Consider the following 26,754-nt stretch of genomic DNA (forward strand, 5'->3'; position numbering starts at 1 on the left):
TTGAAGTTCAAGAAAACAATACAAGAGATTGAAATAGTAAAGATACTGAAGAAAATCCAAACTAAACCTGGAAATAAAAGTATCCATTAGTCTAAAAATAATCTCAATGGAAGCACCATCAACAACGTAGATGACATAGAAGAAAAATATCACAGCTTGTAAACAAGGTAGGCAAATTGGATTATTCAATCAAGGAAAATAATAAGGTTTTTAAAACTTAGAACATTCAGAATCTCCAGAACACCCTTGGAGAAAAACCCAAATTTATTCATTTATAGGCATAGAAGAAAACTAATTATACGTCAAAGGCATAGAATATATATTCAATGAAATAACAGAAGGAACTTCCCAAATCTAAGGAAAGACATGTCAACTCAGGAGCAAGAGACAGATAGAATATCAGATAGACAGAACTACAATAGAGAATTTTTATGTCATAAAAAAACATTAAAAACAAACAAAAAGTATAGGTATTAAAACTTTCAAGAAAGAAGAACCACTTCACCTGTAAAAGCATGTCTGTTAGAATAACTGATTTCCAATGAAATTTTTGAAAGTCAGAAGAGATTGGAGCAACAAATTCAAGTTTAAAAAAAACAGTTTTCTCTCTTTTTTATTTTTGAAATATTTATTATTAATGCTACTCAGTATTTATATCATACTTGGACTTTCCCTGGAGTACTCTGGCTGAACAGCATCATCTGTCTCTATGAACTCCACTGTCAAGCAAAAACACTAGACTGTCTTTTTCCTTCGAACAGATTAAAAACCAAGACTCTGGGAGATCAGCTCTTCCTAAGCCACAGAGTGAATCTGGATTTGCTCACATGAGCTACAGGAAAGCACTGCTGCACAGTGTCAGAGCCCCATCCTTCCATCGTTGGCTCATTCGCCCACTTTGACCTGCAGAGGAAGTTTGTGTGTGTGGAGAGGAGCAGGCTGCTTTACTGGCTGAAGGCTTGCCTGCTGAACTCCTGCTGTGAACTCTCCCATTCTGGGGATGTGTAAAAACACAGTTTTCATTTAAGGTTACTACTACTACCAGTAAGACTATCATCATAATTAAAGGAAAATGAAAAATTCTGTGAAAAAAAAAACAGGCTAATGAAGTTTCTAACCAAAGAATCAGCTCTACAAAGAACAATCAAAGAATATTTTAGACTGAAGAAAAAGATAAACATACTGAAGTGGCCATGATTCCAGAATAGTATTTTTGCAACGTACAACTTAGTACGACTAAATATGACTAAAGTAACAAACACTATAAAAATCAATGAAATGACAGCAATTAAAGTGCATATTTTAATATTAAGTCTTACTATTAATGACCTCAATTCTACAATCAAAAGACAGCAGACAGCCAATCAGACCTGAAAACAGGACCCATCTCTATGTTATGTAAAGAAACGTATGCCACCTTCATGGACAAAGACTACATAGAATGAAAGGATAAAAATTCTAAGCAAATGAGACCAAGAAACAAACAGATGTTACTATTCTGATGTCTTACAAAATAAACTTCAAGCTAAGTAAAATAAGAGAAGATAAAGATCATTTAGTTCTGACCAAAGGAACAAATAACCAAGAAGACATTATAATTCTCAACATCCTATACACATCATAATTGGGTACACTCAATTTCTTTTTTTTTAAACTAGATACTCTCTCTGTATTTACATTTGAGATGTCATCCCTTTACCCTGCCCAGCTCCCATCTCTCTCCCCCTCCAGTTGCCTTCACAAAGGTGCACTCCCTTCTGATCCCCCTCCCCACCCCATTGCCTTGACATTCCCCTGCACTAGGAAAGCATGCTCTCTCTGGAACAAAGGTCTCTTCTCACATTGACACCAGACACTGTTATACTCAATTTCTTAAAAACAAAACAAAAACAAAAACCCACACTCCTATGCATTAAACGGCAAATTAACACTAATACACTAATGGTAGAGTACTTTAGTGCCCTACTTTTACATTTTCAACAAACTTGAAAACTGATCTAACTTGATTTTTGCATGGAGAATAATGCAAATAGATCCATATTTATCACCCAGGACAAAACTCAGCTCCAAATTGATCAGGGACCTCAGCATAAAACCAGATACACTGAATCTAATAGAAGAGAAAGTGGGAAATAACCTTGAATGCACTGGTACAGGATACACTTTCCTGAACAGAACACCTATGTTTCATGCTCTAAAATCAACAATTGATAAATCAGACCTCATGAAACTGAAAAGCTTCTGTAAGGCAAAGGATACTCAATAGGGCAAAATGACAACCTACAGATTAGGAAAAAATCTTCACTAACTATACACCTGACAGAGAGCTAATAACCAAAATATATAAAGAACTCAAGAAGTTATATTACAAAAAACCAAATTACCCAACTTAAAAATAGGGTACAGAGACAAACAGAAAATTCTCAACAAAGGAATCTCAAATGGCCCAGAAACACTTATCAAAATGTTTGACATCCTTTGTCATCAGGGCAATGCAAATCAAAATGACTTTGAGAGTCCATCCTACACCAATCAGAATGGCTAAGATTATAAAAAATAAAAAAAATTAAAAACTCAAGGAATAGTATATGCTGGTGAGGATGTAGAACAAGGGGAACACTTCCCCATTGCTGGTGAGATTGAAAATTTGTACAACCACTTTGGAAACCAATCTGTGGGTTTCTCAGAAAACTAGAAATAGTTCTACCTAAAGACCCAGCTATATGCTCCTGGGCATATACTGAAAAGATGCTCTACCATACTGCATGAAAATGTGTTCCACTATGTTCATAGCAGCTTTATTCCTATAGCTAAAAACTGAAAACAACCCAGATGTCCCTCAACAGAAGAATGGATATAGAAAATGCGGTTCATTTCCACATTGGAATACTAATCAGCTATTAAAACAAGAACATCATGAATTTTTCAGGTAAATGGATGGAACTAGAAAATACCATCCAGACTGAGGTAACCCAGACCCAAAAGGACATCTGTGACATATACTCACTGATAAGTGGATATTAGGCAGAAAGTACAGGATACCCATAATATATCCCACAAACCCAAAGAAGCTAAGCAAGAAGGAAAAGTAAAGCAAAGATGGCTGAATCACATTTAGAATGGGGACTTAAATAATCATAGGAGGCAGAGGGAGAGAGGGAACTGTGTAGAAGAGAGTTGCAGGAAGAAATGTCTCAGGATCAGGTGTGGCAAGAGACAGGAGAGAGGGGGAGAGAGCCAGAATAATGAATGAAAACCTGCAGCTGCTGAGAGTAGGGAAATGGGGGAAATTTCTTGGAAGTTCCAGAGACCTGGGATGGGGAGGCTTTCTGGGGTCAATGCAGATAATCTTAGCCAAGAGGCCTAACATTGGGAATATGGAAGCAGAAGAGGCCACCTCCTGTAGCCAGGCAGTACCCCTAATGGAGGGATATGGACAACAAACAACACATGAAACTTTCAACCCAATATTTATCCTGTCTAAGAGAAATACAGGGACAAAGATGGAGCAGAGACTGAAGGAATGGCCAATCAATAATTGGCTTAACTCAAGACCCTTCCCATGGGCAAGCACTAATCCCTGACACTCTAAATGATAATTTGTGATACTTATAGACTGGAGTCTGGCATAACTCTCCTCTGAGAGGCTCTACCCAGCTGCTAACTGAGACAGATGCAAATCCTCACAGTCAAACATTAGACAGAGGTCAAGGACACTTATGTAAGAGGTTGGGGAAGGATTGAATGCCCTGGAGGGGATAGGAATTTCATGGGAGGATCAACAGAGTCAACTAAACTGGAAGCCTGGAAGTTCTCAAAGACTGAGCCACCAACCAAAAAAGCATACATGGACTGGACAAAGGCACATAAATACACATATGTAGCAGATGTGCAGCTCAGTCTTCATGTTGTCTGTCACCAACTGGAGTGGTGGAAAGATTCCTAAAGATGTTGTCTGTCTCTGGAATCTGTTCCTTTAACTGGGCTCTATTGTCTACCCTAGCAGGAAAGGATGTGCCCAACCGTGCAGAGACTTGATGCCCCAAGGTCAGGGAAAACCCAGGAGGTCTACCTCGGAGTAAAAGGGTAGGCACTGTGGGAGTGTTTCAGAGGTAGATGAATAAATAAATAACAGATTGGGAAAAGATCTTTACCAAGCCTACATCCAATAGATCCAATATATACAAAGAACTTGAGAAGTTAGACTCCAGAAAACCAAATAACCCTATTTAAAAAAAATGGGAAACAGAGCTAAAAAACTTCTCAACTGAGGAAACTCAAATAGCCAAGAAGCACTTAAAAAATGTTCAACATCCTTAGCCATCAGGGAAATGCAAATTGAAACAACTCTGAGATTCCACCTCACACCAGTCAGAATGGCTAAGATTAAAAACTCAGGTGACAAGGATGAAAGAAGACCACTCCCCTATTGCTGGTGAGATTGCAAACTGGTAAAACCACTTTGGAAAGCAGTCTGATGGTTCCTCAGAAAACTGGACATAGTACTACACAGGGACCCCACTGTACACTCTTGGGCAAATACCCAAAAGATGCTTCAACATATAACAAGGAATATGTTCCACTATGTTCCTAACAGCTTTATTCCTAATAGCCAGAAAATGAAAACAACCCAGATGTCCCTCAGCAGAGTAATGGGTACAGAAAATGTAGTGCATTTACACAATGGAGTACTACTCAGCTATTAAAAACAATGACTTCATGAAATTCATAGGCAAATGGCTGAATCTAGAAAATGTTATACTGAGTGAGGTAATTCAGTCACAAAAGAACACACCACACGTGATATGTACGCAAATAGCTTTAAACCACCAGGATACAACTCATGGACCACAGGAAGCTCTAGAGGAAGGAAAAACAAAGACTGGATGCTTCAGTCTTACTTAGAAAAGGGATCAAAATATTCAAGAGAAGTAGAGAGTTGGAGGAGCTGGGAGGGAAGAAGGGAGGGGGAGGGGGGAAAGGGAGACAGAATCAGGTATGGAAGGAGATGGAGGAGATGTACAGAGGGTCAGAAAATTGAACAGAGGTGTGTAGCAATGGGGGAAGGTGAACTGGGGGTAGCTACCAAAAAGTCCCAGATGCCAGAAAGGCAAGGGCCTCCCAGGACCTCACAGTGAAGATATTAACTGAAATACTCCACAAACAGGAGGGAAGAACCTGTAGAAACCATATCCAGAGGTTAGACCATGGTTCCCCAGTTGAGGGATGGGGCCAACCACCCATCTCTAAAATTTAACCCAGAATTGCTACTGTCTAAAGGAAATACAGGGATAAAGAGTGGAGCAGACTGAAGGAAATGTCATCCAGAGACTGCCCCATCTGGGGATCCATCCAACATGCAGACATCAAACCCAGACCCTATTGCTGATACCAAAAAGTGCTTGCTAACAGGAGCCTGATACTGTCTCTTGAGAGGCTCTGCCATCCTGACCAGTACAGATGCAGATGCTCAAAGTCAAACATTGGACTGATCACAGGGACCCAAGTAGATGAGTTAGAGGAAGGACTGAAGGAACTAAAGGGGCCTTATCTGGCATCAGTGGGAGGGGAAGTCCTTAGTCCTGTGAAGGTTTGATACCCCAGTGTAGAGGAATGCAAGCTGGTGAGGCAGGAGTGGGTGAGGGAGTACCCTCATAGAAGCAGGGGAAGAGGGAAGGGATGGGGTTTTGCAGTGGGGAAACTGGGAACAGGGATAATTTTTGAAATGTAAATAAATAAATTATTCAATTAATAAAATTGAAAAAAGTACAAAAATCACAAATAACAAACAATAAAACTCAAAAATAGCAAATGAGGAGATAATCAAATCCAGGACAACGATTAATGAAACTGAAACAGAGAAATGAAAACAATACCAAAAAAAATCAATGAAATGAAAAATTGATTCATTAAAAAGATACGAAAGATTTGAAATTTCTACCTGAATTAACTAAAGTATGAAAAGAAGAGACACAAATAAATAGAATTAGAGCTTGGTTGGGGCTCCTTCACAAAACATAACAAAGAAATTCAGAGTTATAAGACTGTTTTAAGCTGTGCTCAACTAGAAGCTATCATCCTGAGTGAGGTAACCCAGTCACAAAAGAACACACATGGTATGCACTCATCAATAAGCAGATACTAGCCCCAAAAGCTCTGAATACCAAGAAACAACTCACAGATCTTATGAATCTCAAAATGAAGGAAGGTCAGAATGTGGATGCCTACAGATCCACCAAATCTCACTCTCTCGTCCTCCACTGTTTTTTTTTTTTTAGACCTACCAATAATCTGCAGTTATGTATTTCTTTGTATGTTGGTTGATGTCCATCTTTCAGTCCAGAATGTAAGAAAAAGAAGGCAAGGGATCTTATGTTCCCTTTAGCCCTGGTGCTTAAATAGCACTGTCTGGTGCCTAGCATCCATACATTCAGTCTTTTATTGGCAAGACCCATGTGACATGAATTCATTCTCCACTCCCCATAGACACTGTCTTGGGTAACTGTCCCATCATTTTCAGTCTAATGCTAATGTAATCCCTTCTCTACTACTAATGGCTCCATAACATCATACTGGGCTAAATCATTCTGCACACTGACCTCAACCAAATCAGTATTCTGCTATTATCCCATCTACCCTCTCAAGCACCAAACATGTCCATCCATACAGCCACCTCCTGATGTACAGAATTACCAAAATAACTTCCCTGTGTTCCGCTAAGCAGATCCCCTAATCCAGTCAGCTTTTATCCTTTTCCTGCTCTTCATCTGTTCTCTCCTGACCTTGTATATATGATTTTAGAAAGCATCCTTGATTCTTGACTCTATCTAGTCTTTGCATTTAAAGCCATGTACCCTTTCTTTATAAAATTTCCATTGGTGATTAGGAGAGGGTGTACAAGTGGAGGGGAAGGGGGGGATGCGAGCAGGGTGGGGGAAAGGAATAACATTTCAAATGTAAATACAGAGATTATCTAATAAAAAATAAAATTCCCATTGGACACAGCAGTGACTCTTTTCTGTTATTTTACCTATGACACCAACATAGCTCTAAACAGTAAAGGCCTTAAGTTTTCTAATATCTTTCCTTCTCTCCTTCTATCTCTTCCTCCCTCCCTCCTTCTCCTCTTCTTCCCTCTGTCTTTCCCTCTCCACATTACTGCCTTCCTCTCTTACCTCTCACAGACATGTAACCTTGAAACATCATTTTATTCACTGCAAATTCTTGTCTTGCTTTTGATCTCAAATTTAAAAAAACAATGTTTATTTATTCTACTCTCATTGGTTATATAAGTGTTCAAATTTCTTGTTGTATGATGAATAAACCTTGGTCTAAAAGTACTAAGAGACTTACAAAAAACTGTTCTATATTCATTGAGATCTATTTGTCTTTTAGTGGAATAAATGTGAGCTCCAGTCTAGTACCTACCCTGAAGTTCTTGTTTTCCAGACAGAATTTGGTAAAAGATATGGTAGTTCCTCTCTCCAGGCTGCTGACAAACCACCCGAGATTTTTCAAGAAAATCTGAGATTTAAAATGAAAAAGGACTCATACTTCAACATACTTACAAAACTTAGAAGAAAAGTAACCAGATAGTGCATTGATTACTTACAAATCTGGATATCTGCAAATGACAGTGTCCCTTTTGCACCAAAATGCATCCGAATGAATTTTCCCTAAGTAATAAAAGAACACAGTATCTCATCCAAACTTGCTCAGCCAGTTGCAATGGCCTTATTAGGTGCATAATTCTCAAAGTGACTACATACTCCAAAGATTGAAAAATAAAATGCACGTTGTCTTTGAGATGAGATAGATCAGATAATGTCTAGAGCCTTGATTCTCTACCTGTAAGTAGTGAGCCCTTGGAGGCTGAACGACCTTTTCAGAGGTGGTATATCAGATATCCTGTATATGATTCATAACAGTAAGAAAAGTACAGTTAGCAAGTAGCAACACAAAATGATTGTATAGACTGGAGTTACCACAACATGGGGAGCTGTTTTAAAGTGTCGCATCATTAGAAAGGTAGAGCATCTCTGGTCCAGAGGGAACTACGGTTGATTAGCAAGACTACAGCAGTTGCTAGTGCCGAGTCTCCTAGTTTCTGCCTGCATGTTTTTATGTGCCCGGTGGAATCTACCAGAGCCTCCACCCTCTTGTTTGAAAGAAAAGAAAGTGGTATCTTCTCAGCATGCTCATTCACTCATTGGTATTCACTGACTGTCTGCCATGATCTAGGAACTAGCCTGAGAAACTAAAGGCACTTTATTAGGAAAAAAAAAATACATGGTCTTGACCCTTCTGAGGTATTTCAGAAGAACATTTTAAAGTACTTTTGTATCATAATAAGAGCCACTTTTGCTTTGGTTTAGGAAGTGAGAGAAAGGGGATTATAAACCAAGGCTGGGAGATAGACAAAACAGCTAGGGATTCTTCTTTCTTTATTAAAGCCTAAAAGAAGAGTCTATCAAGGCATAAAGGCTGCACAATGCTACCAACATCGTGACACAATGCCAGGTGCAATAGCAGCCATGTTATATGGGATGAGAGGGTGAGAGTGAAAATTGAAGTTCGGTTGAGGTCCTCCCATGCCAGGAAGGTACCACAGCAAAACATCATTCCAGCAAGAAAAAGAGTGGCTACAACAGGGGACAGAGCTAGAACAATGTCAGCTACAGAGACTATTGTACACATGCCTTTAAGCACATGTATATGTGAAAACCAAATATGGATGCACCCAGTATTAATATTCAACACCTATCTGGATTCCGTCCTTTTTATTGAATGCCCTATTGTCTTTTTCCTCCTACTTTACAAAATCTTTTCTATTTCTCTGCTTCTTCCTGTTGATCCGTCCAACTTTATCCTAGTTTTCTTTCTTCTTCATCTCCCTGCTTCTTGTTCATTCCGTAATTTTCTTCCCTCTCCTGCTCTTCCTATACCTTTATGTTATTTGATTTTCTTCTCTCCTTTATATTATTTGATCTCTCTATAATTTAGCTCTCTCCCCAGCCTTTACTCTTTGAATTTTTTCTTTTCTTCTCTATTCTGTTTATGTCTTTTATATTTCATAAAACATGCACCAATGTTTTAAGCAAATCTTTAAAGTAGCAATTGTTTAATGTGTAAGTGTGTGCAAATAAATATAATCATAAATGTTTTATTACTAGGCTTTGGTCAGAAATTAGTAATTAGCCTCAGTCTATTTTTTAAGTGTGTTTAGATAGTCAAACATGAAGCTTCCTTCAGGTTTTCTTAACTTAACTTATACAATGGATCCCTGCCATTTACTCTTGGAACAAAATGGATTTATGAGACTTGATTTTTAAATCCAAATGTTTTTCTCCATCGTGGGATTTATAGTTATCAAAGACACATTGAAACACCTTGTTCAATTAAAAAAAACCCTGTTAAAATTAAATATGCAGGGAGAAAAAGTCCATAAACAAGAGCAGAAAGAATAATTAACAGAATTAGGAAGGGGCTGTAAAATTGACTTCAATATACGGGAAATTACGAAGAAACAATTTCAAATCTGTAAAACATATAAAGCACTATTATAATTCACTAGGTGAGCTTGCCTACTACCAAGGTAAAGAAATGTTATTTAAGATAACTACATTTCTCCTGAATGTGTTCTTCCAAACAGAAGATACATAGACAGAGGCAGCTTTATCTCAGCTATAGCTGGTGAGACATTTTTGAGTATAGTAACAATGTGATACAATTTAATTAAAAATCTTCTTCTAGAATTCTGTTGCTCAGATATGAATTTTATGCTAGCCCTAAAGTCATAGATGCTGAAGTGCTACTGTGGTACTTACAAAACGAGAAGAGTTATCATTTCGCAGAGTTTTGGCATTTCCAAATGCTTCCAAGATAGAATTAATTTGTACAATTTGATCTTCTAAATTTCCCTAAAAGTTATGGGAGAGAATCATAGCTGGTTACATTCAGCAGGATTCTACACTGAAACAAACTCCCCAAGTGCACATCCAGCCCCATCCCTGCCATAATAACTGTTGGCCTATAGTTTCCAAATGAGATTGTAAAACACTACTTTGGGACTTGAGATTTAGAAAAATGGAAGGATAAAGATCATAGTTTCATATATTTTCTACTAAGAGGTTATTTAAGTGGGCATTAATGAGGAATGTTTTTGTTTCAATCCAAGTAAATAATGAAAATTTTTATTAATGAACAGAAAACAAAACTAGAATAATAATTCAGTTTCTTGCCATGATTAATTTTATTATTCTTGCATTACTCCTAGGTAATCTAGAGGTTCAGAGCATGGAGTAATAACACTCATCTCAAATTTGAATTTTGTGTATTCTGTAATATGGGCTGTCGACACATATTAATGTCTACATGAATGACCTGAAAATGATTCCAAAAGACAAGCTAATTCCACCCCAATTTACAACTGTGTTGTCTTATAAATTCATCTTCAAAGGCCTGTCTTATGGAATTAATTGTATACTAAATGATATTCAAAAATATTCTATGTATAAATACTATTTCCCTTTGAATAATATACAATAAAGACATTTGTTGTCTTCCAAAGAATTATAAAAGGCTATACAAGAAAGGATTTCCATAGGCCCATTGCACATGGTATGTTTTATGTTACTTTATATAAAATCATAAGACCCAATATCAAGATAAAGCCAATAATCCACACCAAACAACAACAAAACTAAGATGTCCACTGAAATAAATTTTTCCTTAGGGGAAATCAGACTTTAAGGATATTTAATGAACATCAACCAAATTCAGGAATGATGTGATGGGAAAAGGAAATCATTTGAAGTTTAAGATTTGAACAAAGTGGGTCTATATTTTGGCGTATTTCTTATTTGTTACAGCAAGATCAGCAGATGATATACATTGATGTTTTGAAACCACAGAGACAATATCAGGCGTGGGCTGATAAGAGGTGCATTAACCCATAAACAAAGGATCTGAGAACCACTCAACATTAACCTAAGTTTGCTTTACTTGGTGGAATTATTTCCAAATTATTATAAAATCTCACTTCACAACTTAAGCTGAAGTTAAAAATAAACAAGTGTGGTGACTGATTTAATTGTTAACCTGGTAAAACCCAGAATTACCTGGAAGGAGGGTCTCAATGAGTGATTGTCTAGCTTAGTTTGATTTTTTTTGAGCGGACTTTTTTTTATAATATATTTCTTTTATTTTTATAATTTTTATTGGATATTCTCTGCATTTACATTTCAAATGTTATCCCCTTTCCCCCCACTCCCACCCCCTTCCCTTGCTTCCAAGAAGATACTCCCACTCCCAACCACCCATTCTCACTTCAGTGCCTTGGCATACACTGGGATCAATGGATTAAAGGCCTCTCCTCCCATTGATGCCAGACAATGTTGGCCTCTGCTACATATGCAACTTGAGTCATGTGTCACTTCTTGTGTACTCATTAATTGGTGTTTTAGTCTCTGGTATCTCTGGACTATTTGGTTAGTGATAATGTTGTTCTTCCCATGTGGTTGCAGTGGGTTTATTAACTTGGGAAGACCCACCTCCAATGTGAATGGTACCATTTCATGGGCTGGATTCTGCACTGAAGAAGCAGAGCACTGACATGCATATATTAACTCATTGTGTTCTTGATTCTGGATGTCATGTGACTAGAATATGGAAGTCATGTGACTAGCTATCTCAAATACCTGGCACCTTGACTTCCTTGAAATGACTATAACCTAGAATTATGAGCCAAATCTGTTTCTTCCTACGTTACTTTAGCAGGGTATTTTATCACAAAAACAAGAAATGAAATTAAGAGACCAAGGTTAAAAAAAACATTAAAGGTAAAATTTGGAGATAATATTGCATGATAAAAGTTGAGTATTTTTTAATTGGGCTCTTGGGGTGTGATAAAGAAGTTTGGGCAAAGAAAGCCATCTTTTATTGATTGATGATAGATAGATAGATAGATAGATAGATAGATAGATAGATAGATAGGTTTTAGTATGTGTGTGTGTGTGTGTGAGAGAAGAGAGAGAGAGAGAGAGAGAGAGAGAGAGAGAGAGAGAGAGAGAGAGAGAGAGAGAGAGAGAGAATTGTAGCTAAAGAGATTCAGAAATATCAGAAGAGGACATTGCAGGCTATGGTTCCTTGTGTAAGAAGGTTTGGATCCTGAAGGCATATTGACCAAAGGGCAAACCAAATGAAATTCAGCCAGTAACTGTTCTTTGAAGCAAATGGAAATGTTTGTAATTCATGCTTTTTAGTTTCATTTAGAAAGCTCTATTGATAACTAACTCTCAGGAAGAATCTGGCTCTGGATTTCCATATTTTTGGGGTGGTGTAAACATGAAATGTGTCCATTGGCTTCATGTACTTAAAACTTAATACTAAGATAGTGGAGCTGTTTTAGGTGGCTATGAATTCTTCAAGAGGTGAAACTTTCCTAATCAACGTGAGCCATTATTGGTTGTCCTCATTGTTTTATAGTCTCATCTCAGCTCCAGTTTCTGTTGGTTTTCTGCTTCCTGAGTATGACTACTATAATACAATGTGACTGCCCAGCCTCCTGCTCCTGGTCCTCCATCACTTCTGCATCATGGTGAGTGGACATCTTTTCAAATGTTATGCCAGAATAAGATTCTCCTTTCTTAAATTGCAGAATCAGATATTTTGTCACAGAATGAGAAAAGCAATTACTACATTTTTTTCTAGTTGTTCTATGGTCCTTTCCTCCTCCTCATTCCCAATACTGGTCAGGGAAGAATTTCCATGCCTCAGTAGATGAGGTAACCTTACCATTCATGGTGTTATGGACACTTACCAGCTTTTTCTTGGGTTCACTTATAGCTGCCATGGTGGCAAAATACTGAATGGTCAGTTTGGTGTTCACTGTCTTTCCAGAGCCAGATTCTCCTCTGTGATTTTAAATTGAAAACAGTTAACTGCTTCTGATTATCAATGTAATGAACATTAGCTAATTCTGATCATACCTAGCCCTTTTCTTAGAAAACGACTTGCAAATCATTTCACCAGGAAGCTGCACCTCAGTTTTCTCCTTTATCTTCAATAATCAACTACATTTTCTCTAGCCTACCTTTAGGTATATGAAATTCAGATACCAGTAATTGCTATTTGAATAGAGCAAGATTTGAATTTGAACTGGCCAATTAATTCCAGGATTCTAAAAAGCCTATCATTCTTTTAAGATAACAGAAACCAACAGAGACTTAATAACACAACATATCATGACCTGCTCATAATAACATGTTCACTTGGTGTTCTTTTTATCACAATGAACCCTCAATAAGGTAACCTAAAATCTTCTTCATGTTCTTTTGTTATCCTCCAAAGATGCACTATATATTGCTATATGTACCATAGCAGCAAGTTATCTGTTTCCTGGCATACTCTATGGACATTTGGCCTCTCTTCTTAGTTAATGAGCATAGAGACATTTGAAGTTGGTCTTTGGCAAAACTGGAGGCCTCTTCCCTGGGAAGAAACTAAACTAACCTGTACACTATGGTTTTTATAGAGTCTCTTTAAATGATGGAGGCAGATTCCCTTAAATCATATTTACAGAACTCTCCAGTGTAGTATGGCTGCTTGCAGAGTATCTTTTCTTACCTTAATTGCATTTTTCATCTAAAGATTAAACAAGTCAAATTTAACAAACTTAATTTTACTCTCAGTGAAATATACATATCTATTTCCAGGGAAACTTCACATAGGGCAAATACTTACGTGAACAGTATGGACTGGTTCTCTCCATCTTAAAAATGAAAAGAAAAGAAAAATGATGGGGGAGTCTCATGTTTGAAGCTTATGTACTGGTATGAATTCATTAACAATTTTCTTAGTAATAGACTCAAATTAGAAAAGGTATAGATTTATCTATATTTGCAAAGCCCTCGTTTTAAAAAATGCAGTATAAAACAGATAGACCCATTTTTACTAGAAACATGAATATATTAATTTTAGGCCTATATCCTTGTTCTAAATATAGTAAGTAACCACCTAACAGTTGACAATTTCAGCCCTTTAAGAATCATCACATAGTAGCGACTATAGAATAGCTTCTATGTCAGACAGTATAGCAGATGTTTGGTGTAATGAGAGCAGATATCTGCAGGGGACATTATCTGGGCCAGCCTCCAGCCCCAGCACTACAAATGCATTCTTTCACTCTGAAGTACAAGCTAATTGTCCCGGTAGCCATAGGAGGCCCATACTATGTTGCCTGTATTATCTGGAAGGAAACAGAGGCTTCAAGAGATGAGGCAGCTGTGAGGCCATGCTCTGTCACAACACCTAAGTGTCCTTCCTTGACACGGAGAAGACTAGGATCAGAGATTCTCCCTTTTTATTTTGTAGGGCATCTACTTACTTCGAAGCATATCCTGAAAGGCATGATTGGCCACAGCAAAGATGTGAGGGGGAGTCTCAGATCGCCTCTTTCTTTTATAGGCAGCCATGACCTCTTTCTGATACACTGGGAGCCACTTGTAAGGGTTTATAGCCACACAGAAGAGACCTGAATATGTCTAAGGAGAGATCAGAGTGGATTTCAGAAACTAGCAACACTCCTGGGTTTACCAGGGCTTCCCTGTCATGTAATGCTAGTTCGACGATTTACTTGTAAGAGAACGTGGAAGGGAAGAGATTTGAATTCTTGTGAAGAAGTGATTTCTAACAGAAGCCGGCAGATCTGGGTTAGGCTAACATCAAAACCTTGGATTGCCCATCAAAATCTGGGAGATGAATAAACTGCTCAAATATCTGACACATGTAAGTTTCCTTTTAAAAAGATATTTATTTTTATGTGTCTGAGCATTTGCCTGCCTGCCTGTATGAATGAATGTGCACACATATGTCCTTGGTGCCAGCAGAGGCCAGAAGAGGACTTTCTTAAATTGGAGTTATAGATGACTGTGAACCTTCATATTGTTATTGGAAACCAAACCCGGCTCCTCTGCAAAATCCACAAGTGTTCTTCTGAGCCATTTCTCTACCCCTATGTGTAACTCTTGAAGAGAAAGTGAGGTAAAACCAGCCCAGTGAATACCAGTATCCATAAGAAGCCTGAGAAGTCAAGGAATCCTTTTCCTCTGGTGCTTTCACAAGATGTACAACACCAGGAAAGAAGCCCAGAGGGCCTGGAGAATGAATGGAAATATGCAGCCGAGGGCGGGGCAGGGCACCTCTAGAAACTTTCAGAGAGCTAGGTTGTGAGAAGCTCACAGGGCTCAGTGGGGGTGACCTTAGCCACAATGTCCAACAATGGGAAGATGGAACCTGAAGAGACCACCTCCAATAGGTAGACAGCACCCACAGTGGAAGTGGCTCCATCCTTAAAATTTTTGACCCAGAATTGTTTCTGTCTAAAGGAAACGCAGGGACAAAAATGGAGCAGAGACTGAAGGAAAGGATATCCAGTGACTGCCCAACCTGGGACCCATCCCATGAACAAGCACCAAACCCTGACACTATTACTGATGCTATGTTGTGCTTGCAGACAGGAGCCTAGCATGGCTGTCCTCTGAGAGGCTCCACCAGCAGCTGACTGAGACAGATGCAGATAATTACAGGCAACTGTTGAACTGAGGTTGGGGACCCCTATGAAAGAGTTAGGGGAAGGATTGAAGGGGTTAAAGGAGATGGCAACCTAATAGGAAAAACAACGGTATCAATTAGTCCAGTCCCCTCTGAACTACCAGAGACTAAGCCTCCAACCAAGGAGCATACATTGGCTGGTCTGTGGCCCCTGGCACATATGCAGCAGAAGACTGCCTTGTCTGGCCTCAGTGAGAGAGGATGGACCTAATCCTGTAAACAATAGGTGTCCCAGGGAAGGAGGATGCTGGAGGAACGAGGTAGGGTAGGTGGGTAAGTGGGTAGGGGAAGCACCTTCTAAGAGGGAAAGAAGAAGGGAGTGGGGTGAAGAACTACGGGGAGGGGACCAGGAAGGGAGGAACTATACTTGAAATGTAAATAAATAAAATAATTTAATTTAAAAACACCACTAAAAACAATAGTACCCTTTCAGTGTCATTTTTCTTTTTGAGAGACAAATTTTCAGAGAAACTAAAACAGTAACTTGGTAAGTCAGTTGAAGACTAGGATGGTATGGTTGCCTGTCAGTGTCTTAGATCCCTATAACCACTACCTTTGCCTGTTCTCAGTATTGCTTCTAATGCATAGATTTGGGGAAAAGATGAGGAACCAACCATTAGGAACTTAGTCACTAGAAAAATCAATTGATTTCCCAAGTGCTGGTGAATGTAATCCTCCAACTTATATGTAGAGTCAATTATTAATATCCCATTTTCTTATAAAAAGGTAGCACCAGGGAGTTTAAATAAGACTGGAACTATAGAGAAGGGAGAAAGCCATCTTCACCTGCGACTGCATGGACTTTCTCAGCAACATGGACGAAATGTCATTAAAGTAGATAGTATCCTCTTCTCCCAGGGACTTGTTGTAGTGTTCTTTTGAACACAAGTTCACAGTGTCATGACAAGCCTTAATGCTACCCTTGGACATCCATGCATAAAGCAATGGGTATATACACATGACAAATACAAAATCAAGTCCATATTTAGAAAATTTCTGTCTGTATCTGAACTTAGCAGTGTTCCAGGACTATAAACGAAGTATTTTTATCTTTTGTTTGTTTGTTTGTTTGCTTGCTTGCTTGCTTGGTTTTTGAGACAGGGCCTCTCTACATAGCCCTAGCTGTCTGGAAATTCACTATATAGTTCAGGGTGGCCATAAATTAGCAACAATTCATTTGCCTTTACTTCTTTCAGTGATATTTTTGGTAGACTACATTGTCTTAACTAATAAGTAACCGAGCTGGCATGTGGAATCTACCCTATGAGATTCTAAACCTCATTCTTTCAATTTAGTATGACATTCTCTGAGAAATGACAAGCATGCTGACCAGATAAAACTAAAGAATATTTTGAGACAGTAACTTCTGAGTGGATGTTCATATGAGGATATTATAACCGAATGTAAAGTATCACTGAAAGAAGCTGAGACGGCTAATACAAGTTCCGTCATGAAATTTTTCTAAGAAAGCCTATGTACATACATAGATCATCCAATGGTCATAACGGCTCCTCAGGGTGTGCAATACAGATGCTTCATTGAGGTAAAGCAGTAGTGACAGATCTTCAACCATTTCAAGTTCTTCAGGGTTCATCTGTTGAATTGTGTCCTCCTTAATTCTCAGACTCTGCAAAGAACAGAAAACATAGGATATGTTCTTAGTGGTGCGTGGTAGCACACACCTTTAATCCCAACACTGCAGAGGCAGAGGCAAGAGGAGATTTTGTGAGTTCAAGGCCAGCCTGATCTACATAGTGAGTATTAGTGAGCCCAAGATAGCCAGGTTTACATAAAGAGACCTTGTCTCAACACAAAAGAAAAGATCTGTCTCCTATCTCCCCTATGCATGTATGTTTTGTATGGTTATGAAAAGGCTATTCAAAGAAGACAGCCTTATACCTTACAGTCTTCAAGGCTGTTACACTTTTGTCCCCCAACGACCCATATGTTAAATCACCACTACTATGGAGAGGTTGTAGACCCTTTAAAAATAGCCCACAGAGAGGTTCTTCGGTGACTGGGGGCATATTATTGCAGGATTGTGTGTACTGAAAGTATTGTGAGGCCCCAGCACCCACTTCTTCACACTCTCTTGCCTACAGACCATAAAGTGATAGGTTGATGGCTGCGTGCATTCTCACCATAATGTACTACCATGTTCCTGCCCACCCCCAAGTGACTCCTAATAGAGAGTTACTACATTTTGAACATTCCAGATCAGAACCTAAAAACAGGTAGAGAATGCTACAATTTGGAATAAAGTATGGAAATCTTCTCCAATAGTATGTATTTTGTAGAAAAATAAAAGCTTTATTTTATTTATCAAAATAGAGAAGTGGTAGGGGACACGGAAGAGGTCCAACCTAAAAAAAGGGTTTGCTTAGGACACTGGGATTGTTGCACTTAGGCGGTCTCAGGTTCTTCTCTTCTGGCTCTCAGTTCTCAAGAAAAAAAATGCATTAAAAATACATTCCGAATGCACTAGAGTGGGGAGAGGAAATTTGTAGAGTCCATATCCAGTAGAAAGACAGGGCACCAATAAGAGAGATGGGGTTTGCATCCCAGAGTCAAAAACGCTGTGACAGGAACATCCCAGAATTGTTCCTGTCTAAAGGAGCTGCAGCACAAAAAATGGAGAATAGCTCAAGGGAAAGAAGGCCCAGTGATTGGCCCAAATTTGGATCCAGCTCAAGGGGAGACTCTAAGGCTTGACATTATTATGGATGCTATGATGTACTTACAGATAGGAGCCCACATGAATGCCCTCCGAGAGACCCAGCAAGTAACTGAACGAGTAATGCAGATACTTCACCCAACCAATGGACAGAAGAAGCTGAGGAGGAGGGTGACCCTATAGGAAGACCAGCAGTCTCAAATAACCTGGACCCACAAGATCTCTCATACACTGAGTCACCAACCAGGAAGCGTACACCAGCTGATATGAGACCTCCCACACATATACAGCAGAAGATTCCTGGTCTGGCCTCAGAGAGAGAAGATGCAGCTAACTCTTGAGAGACTGGAGGTACCAGGAATTGGGGAGACTTGGTGAAGTGGATATAAGGGGTAGGGACATCCTCTTGAAGATAGGGGTAGGTATGGGATGAGGAACAGTTGGGAATGGAAGAGTCCAGCAGGGGACAAAGTCTGGACTGTACAACATAATTAAAGAATAAAAAAATATACAATTCTTTGGCCATTCCCTCAATCTCTGTTCCATCCCCTGTGATTGTATTTTATATGTGGCCTCAATAGGAGAGGAAGCACCTAGCCTTGCAGAGACTTGTAGTGCTATGTGTGGTATGAGGGTGGGAATGACCCAGTTGCTCAGAGGAGAAGGGGGGTGTGAAGAGGTAGTGGGGAAGGAGTGAGAAAGCAGGTGATCGGGAGGGGCACAGTGAGTGGAGTATAAAGTGAATAAGTAAAGAAAATAAATAAAATTAGGTTTAAAAATGAAATAAGATGGAAAGACAGAAAGGCAGACAGACAGACAAACGTTTGACCAGTCACCAGCCTCTTTGTTCCATATCTTGGTATATGATGCCTCTCTTACACATACACTCCCATTATTTCATTGATATATCCTATTAATATTCTCAGCATTACCAAGCATGTTCTTGAGGCTCTAAAATTGCGAATGATTAAATTCATGTTATGTTTTGTAAAAAAAAAAAAAAAAAAAAGAAGAAGAAGACTTTATTGAAGAATTGTTCTCTGGCTAGCAGCACTATTGAAGGTTAATTTGGTCATGAGGGTATCACTTCATCAGTACATTGATCTCCTGATGAGTGTCCAGCTGATTGTACTAGAGCTAGTAGAGCCTAGCTTAGATATGTGGATATGAATATATGACTTGAAAGCATATACACTCTCTCTATGCTGTTTGTCTCTATTTCTCTTTGCTTCCTGGGTGCTGCTAGGTAAACAGCTTTCCTCTGTCATCTAAGCCTTTATTCCCTTACTCTAGAATTTAGCCTAATTGGACATTACCTCTCTGATATGATGTTACTTTATTAAAATCACGCAACTTTTTTCTAACTAAAAAACATTTTGAAAGTACTGGAAATTAAGCTTAAGTAGTCTTTGTCCATGGTAGACAAGAGCTCTGTCCAAACTGCCTTTTCCTTGCTGCTGAACACGGCCAGATTCCACACTTGGGAGACAGAAGGATCATGAGCTTGGCATTATTCTAGATAACATAGATTGAAACCGTGTATCAAGAAAAGATAAGCAGCAGAAGTTACTGGAAGGGAGGAGGAGGAGAAGGAAAGAGAGATGGAAAGGGGAAGAAGGAGGAACTTGAAACATTAACAAAGTAGTGGGGAAAATTGTGGAGTTCAGAGTTTATATTTTCCACTATTACAACCTTATTTAGATTGATTGGATGTCTTTGATGGTAAGGGTAAGAGTACCCTAAACATGGATGAAGATTCTAAGGTATAAAAGTGACATCCCTTACCTTAGGTGCACAGTATTAGAGGAAGGATATACTTAGTGACTCACTAGGCACAGAGCACAGACAATCCCAGAAGGAAACCGCCTGCTTTACCTCTCCATCTCTAGTCTCTACAATTACTTGTCCATCACCACTGTTTTCTTTAACCTCAGCCTCAATATAAGCATTCTTCCCATCGGGGACCCAGCATTTCTTCTTCCCTAGAGAGAAAATATAGGTTACAGCACTCAAGGTTATCTCCATCAGTCATTTTCATACAAATGTAGCCTTGTTTCTACTAAGTCTTGGAGCTATTGATAAAATTTACAAAGTTATATAAAAAAATTGAATTCAAACCATGACTGATCACCCATACATGCCTGTAAAGAAACAAAATAAATCTTAGCAGCGCTTTTCTCAAAGGTGGGCTGTGGGTCACAGTGATGAGTGTGTGAAAAAGGGGGAAAGGAACTGGGTACTGTTCTCTTCTTCACCCCCAATTTTTGTCTCTGCATAGAATCGCATTGCTCACTATTTTCATACTGAGACAGTTTACAATGAAGTGCTTTCTCCCCTTTCCTAACAACAAACAATCTTCCCCTGGAAACTGCGTTGTAAGCAGATGTGATAATATCCTGTAAGTTTCCATTGCCTTTCTGCTTTTCTATGCTTTTGAATACTAGCATTGTGTTGTGCTTATTTTTTTGCTCCCTTTTATGCAAACACTGATGATTTTGATCTTAGTTTGTGAAAATATATTCGATTTTTAAAAGTACTTCATTAGCATATTAAAGGCTATGAATTCCAAAACATATTATTACTTTAAAGAAATTTGATGATTTTGTCTTTCTGTCCTTGTCTCTTTGTCTCTATCACTGTCTTTCTGTCACTTCCTGTCTGTGTGTCTGAACTTGGGAAGAAAGATAACATACGTGCAGAGTACCAACAGTGTCATAGCTAATTATTAGCAGTGATTAGACTAATGACTCTAAAAATCAAATTACCTTCCTCCTAAATTAGTTTTACTCCATTATCTCATGCTCCCGCTAACAAGTGCTTAGCTTCTTTATTCTCTCCAGTATTTCTCTCAAGTATGGCTCACCTACTACCCCCTGGTGAGCTTTTTGTTTCATCATTGGGGGGGAAACAGTGGGAGTGAAGAATTTTTCAAAAGTCTTTCCCAGAAACAGAGTCCATGGCAGCAACATTTCCTTAAAACTTAAGTAGATGAAATGAGTCAATTTTAGTTTCTTTTGTCCATCACTAATGCAGAGCTCCGGATGCAGATGGCACTGCATGTGAATTTGGTCATCTAAGCTTTAGTACTGGTCTTGCTATTAAGGTTGTTTAGCAACCTTTTGCCTTATTGAGTCTTGTTTTTCTTAATGAAAGAAATGAAGGATATTTTCCCTATATTATTTCCTTTGGACAAACCATTTCTAAGTAAATATTTCCTATAATAGGAATATGGTCAACATTTACTAAAGAAATTTTGAGATGGATAAAAAAAAAAAAAAAAAAAAAAAAAACTAAAAGCAAGTATAAGCAAGCTCAGAAGTGCCCACTGCTGTTTCTCTGTATTGTTTCTTATGCGGCTCTGTTCTGCAGTATGTATGAGAGGAAATTAGAGTTAAATTACATTCAAACTTATAATCATAGTAAATAGAAACTTAATCTCTTCTAGGATAAAATCACTGGCTTGGATTTGGAGAGTTCTTTTTATTCACCTCTAAAACCATTGTTCTTCTTACCGAACACCCAGCACTTCTAGTTTTCTTTCTGGATGTCATATGCGCCTCTAAACTTACTTTTACTCTTATGGTACTATGTTGTCCTAACAGCAATGAAGGAACGTAGGCAGGACAATAGTTTTGTTCATCTAACTTTGGCAGGGGAATAAAAAGAAGGCCCAGTAAGACAAGATGCTTTATTCTAATGATAAAGTAACAGATGATTACAAACAGAGAATTGAAATCCAAGTTGGCCAAATTCTCATTATCACACTCTTTCCATTTGGCTTGCGTTCTAAACACAAACTCTACTGTCATCTAGCCCAGAGAGAATAAGAACTTTTGGTAACTTTTGGTAAAAAAAAATCTTTTTGCCACCAGTAAGTGTCTATAAGAAAAGATTATGTGTTTTAAAAAATTATCAAAATTGTATTGATTGCTCTATTTTAATCAATCATCTATAGTGTTGTCTCTATGAATAAAATTATTACTACTGTGTTAGCCCAATTTTGATTTTACCCCCTCTGGTAGCACTATCACCATCTTGTCTTAGTTGCCTAACTGCCTGTGAAATGCCTCTGCTTAGCCACTTCTGACTTTGGGGAGTGTTATGTTATTCTATTTGATCTGAAGGATTATAATTAACTACTTATAAATGCAATCACACTGATAAAATACAAGGGTGAGAAACTGGGAGCTGATCCAGGACTGGTAGGTCTGTGATGGAAATACAATTTCCTTCATAATTGGCTTGTATTATAATTGGTCACATTACAGTCTAATGTTGACTAATTCTGGGTACCAGAACAATGTTCAGTTTTTATTGTGCACTGTTAAATAATTTTGGAATTAAGACATGTAGGTGACCTGATGCCAAACCACACTGTGAATCTGACTTCCAAATCTCCAATTAGCTGAAATTTAGAGAATGGTCACACATCCCAGAAATATAAAACAGAATAAGGGTGAAGGTTACATTTATTTGGAAATTTTAATGTAGAACTCGGCCTTTTTATTTGAAGCTAAATCCTCATTAACCTTTGGCCTTTCTTGAAGCACAAAGAAATTGTAAATTCCAATGTCAGTCTCCTAACTGATCTTTCTTTTACTTTGGCTGAGAAACCCTGCTGACCTATGCCAGAAGGCCTGGTTCCAACAGCATGAATGTCTCCAAGACAGACAAGCTCTCACCTTCAGCCTCTCAGCTCCCAAGAATCATTTCCTTCCTTCTTTTGTGTGCAAAGAAGCCAACTTTCAAACATGCCATGAATAACCCCCCCTTCTAAAATATGTGCTCATGATAATTTATGGGTTTCTATGGAAGCTTTAACCTATGGCAACTCCTAGAAGAGAATACTAGTCTAAGGACTACGTAAATGTGGGCCTGGGATTCCTCTCAGCCACTTTCCCTGTTGTCTTTGAAATTTCTGTTTCTAGCCTGGACACGTCGGAGTTTTCAATTGTTCAAAGATTCATAGCAACTGTTTGCATGCCATTTGAATAGGTTAGTGTCCATAACTGATGGTTCATTGCAATCTTGTTCTGCAAAATAATTCTGCCACCTTGAAATAGTAATGTAAACTCAAGTCAGCAGTTTCCACAAACCCTTACCATCAAACGTTTGGGGCTGGAGCAGAGGGTCAGCTTTATTTCTTCGGAGAAAGGTTGTGGCATCTCCAAACTCAGTCAGATCCATCATTCTTAAAATATCCAGTGGGAGACAATAGAGGGCCAGGGGAATGTAGGCCTGCAGGTAATGGGAAAGGAATCGTTCTGCAAAAAGATATAAAAAGAACCAAGAACTGAGGCAGTCATTCTGAAATGACAAATCATTCCTAATAGACCAGAGAATGCTTCTTCTATATCTGTGTCAAAATACAACTTAATTCAAGAATATCGATCTCCATCAAAGGCAGGTCATTCATTAACCATTGAAGGCTTCATGCCTAAGGTTAAATGTCCTTTCAGAAACCTATAAAAATGCATCACTTTAAATGTCAAAAGAAAAATATAAATAAAATATTGATGACATATAATAATCTTGGCCCAGCTTTTCTTTGTCTTCATACCAATAACATTTCAAAACTAAATTTTAATTATTTTGTAGAGAAAATACCTCTAAAATGACAAAATTTTCTGAGTCTGGTAGAGGTCAAATTATAACCTTGAGCCATAGAATTCTGACTTTGTCAAGGGGCAAAACTGACAAAAGTCAAGTTGCAGACAGTAGACCTCTTGATAGCAATGGAGGATAGATTCTACCTGCCTCTAGGTACATAAAATATTATGCATAGAATAAGATGACAAAGGAGAGAAGGTATTCAGATATGTCTGCACTACGAGTATAAAAAAAAAAAAATGCCAGTGTCCTTTCAGAGATGACTATCTGGGTTGGATCCTTTAAAAACCAGAGGCGGGCAGACACTGAGGGAAGGACAAAAACAAAGGAGAGAAAGCAAGAGCTGCAAGTGGGAAGCAGGCTGGGGTGAGGGAGGAAGATGGTATGAGTGAAAATATTTACTGACTCAAAAAATATTTGGCAAGACTGAATTGCCAGCCTAAAGTCTGGATTCCTTCATCTCTAATTATTGTTATACTAATGGCAATGTTTAAGGAGAAATCACCCACCAGATAATGAGGGTCAGCAAGTTCAGACCGAGGGAGGCTGGAAGTAGACTAAGCAGTGTACTAATAAAGCCAAACCCACCAGCTCACACCCTGAGCAGGTGCTTTTTGATGGGGTTGCTTTATATTTGGAAATATTTTTGCTCTCTACTCTCTAACACATACTCCTCCCCTCTACCCTTTTCTTACACTCAATTAGAAAAGTCCCTCCCTTGACCTCAGTTTTCAGATTCCCCAAACATAGACCCCTTTGTGTCATCTCTGATTCTTCTTTCCTTGCCTTGTCTACATTCAACGAATCACCACTTTGTATTCTTTTCATACAATTAGTTTTTTTAATTAATTTATGTATTATATATGAGTACACTGTAGCTGTCTTCAGATACACCAAAAGAAGGCATCAGATCTCATCACAGATGGTTGTGAGCCACCATGTGGTTGCTAAGAATTGAACTCAGGACCTCTGGAAGAGCAGTTGGTGCTCTTAACTGCTGAGCCATCTCTCCAGCCCCTTTAATACAATTCTTATCCACTTTTATTTGGTTCAGCCTAGATTAACACAAAGCCTATGCACTCTCTGAGAGGTGCCTGGCCTCAGTGCCATGAGCCAGCTGTAGCTATGTCTGTAATTCAGCCTGTGTGTCTAGGCCCAGATTATTGGATCATAGCTGAGTACATGTTCCAAATGGAGAACCAAAACATTTCCAAGAGGGTAGATTTGGAACTCAAGTGCCACTCTAAGACAAAATACTGCTTGAAGGATACAAGCATGGATACAAACTTGAGGGTTGAGGTTGGCACTCCCATGTGATTATCACTGTCACATGTGTTCTAATCAGTAAGGAGGAAGTTGCAAGTGTGAGGAGAAGCAACACATGACAACAAGGAAGAAAAGGGAGAGGTAGCTTCCCTAGCAATGGTACCAATGAGACTTAGACCTGGTTCTTGGGTTTCCTTCCCCGAAATTCAGCAAACTCTTTAACTCCTTTTAAGCCTCAATTTAAGTGTTCTTGAGTGTGTTTTTCTTATTGTATATTAAAGTACCATTAAATAAAATAATTGTCACACTTAACTTGTTCTTATTTTCTATCCTAAATAATGTAGGGTGTTCATAAGACTCAACACATTGTCTGATACATATAAATATCCACCATTATTATCAATAATAATTATTCATAGACAGGAAGATACTTGGTGTGTGGTAAGGGTCCTTACTTACAACCCTGACAATTGACAACTGACAAGTGACAACCTGAGTTTGGTTCCTGAGAGACACATAATGGAAGAAGAGACTGTACTTCTTTAAATTGTTCTCTAGCCTCCACACAGACCAGGTCTACACACATGCAAATGCACACACACACACACACACACACACACACACACACACACACTTAAGAAAAGTTTAAAGTATTAATTAATCTTGCTCTATAGATATTTGTGCACTTTCTGAGTGCTATGTTAAATATGTGAAAAAGCATCTTTACTTCCGAAATCTTTTTGTAGATCTAAAATACACAAAGCCATAAAGCAGAGGATAGTAGCAAAGGCTGGTGTTCAGTTTCTTTTCTGTCGTTGTAACTGCATATACCACAAACCCATACATATGTATATACATTGTGGTTCTAAAGATCTGGAAAGTCAAGGATATGATTTCATAATTATTAACATCAACTAAGAGCCTTCTTGCTGTGTCCTAAAATGACCAATCTCATCACATGATAGAGCAAACATGCCAGAAAAAAAACCTGCTTTTATGATTAAAATAAATAAATCTTTTTCTACAATCCATGAATGGGTTTGAAAATTAATTTTTACATACATTTAAACCATAGCAGTAAATAAAGAGGAAAATTTTGAAATGAAAGATGGCAGCTATGGTAGAGTAGATGTAAATAGAGTAAAGCTAAACACTGCTTGGATTATACCCTTCCCTCAATTATATTCCCTTTAGTCCTTCAGCTGGTGGCCATAGTTGCTCCACTTTCCTGATCGGAGCTGAGCTGTAAGTTTTATAGGAAAGGGATGCAGAATTTTATACAATGATATTATTTCAGTGCCTAACTATGAGCCTAAATGTATTTGATACCTCTTAAGAAACTGATAAAAGAGTTGAATGAGTTTCATATCAGCAGCCTTGATAGTTTTTCATGTTGGGTTTATTCTAATTTATTTGATTCCCTTATGATCTTCTCTGTGTGTTTCCCTTTAAAGCTTTCTAATGCCAAGAAATCATGTTGCAAATAATGCAGAAAAAATTAAATATTTATCCAGTGAGTAAACACTAATATCTTTTAGCAAAGCTGCTTTGATTCTTCACATGGAAGACAACAAGTCAAAGGAAATGAGAAT

The 26,754-nt window shown here is 38.3% G+C and overlaps 1 protein-coding gene across 1 annotated transcript in view; it reads right to left on the minus strand.

Moving 5' to 3' along the window:
• Positions 1-23,473, minus strand: part of MYH15 (myosin heavy chain 15) — a gene marked incomplete at both ends in the record, with an annotated part of 153,367 nt that extends 129,894 nt beyond the window's left edge. The window contains 9 exons of the mRNA XM_080919488.1: positions 7,429-7,524; positions 7,613-7,676; positions 9,828-9,920; positions 12,821-12,914; positions 13,744-13,771; positions 14,387-14,543; positions 17,096-17,239; positions 20,162-20,268; positions 23,389-23,473. Coding sequence (XP_080775614.1) covers positions 7,429-7,524; positions 7,613-7,676; positions 9,828-9,920; positions 12,821-12,914; positions 13,744-13,771; positions 14,387-14,543; positions 17,096-17,239; positions 20,162-20,268; positions 23,389-23,473 — 868 coding nt within the window. The remainder of the gene's footprint in view (positions 1-7,428; positions 7,525-7,612; positions 7,677-9,827; positions 9,921-12,820; positions 12,915-13,743; positions 13,772-14,386; positions 14,544-17,095; positions 17,240-20,161; positions 20,269-23,388) is intronic.
• Between the last annotated feature and the right edge of the window lie 3,281 nt (positions 23,474-26,754).

This window comes from Micromys minutus, assembly GCF_963924665.1.
Source record: "Micromys minutus genome assembly, chromosome: 7".
NCBI classification, from domain to species: Eukaryota; Metazoa; Chordata; class Mammalia; order Rodentia; family Muridae; genus Micromys; species Micromys minutus.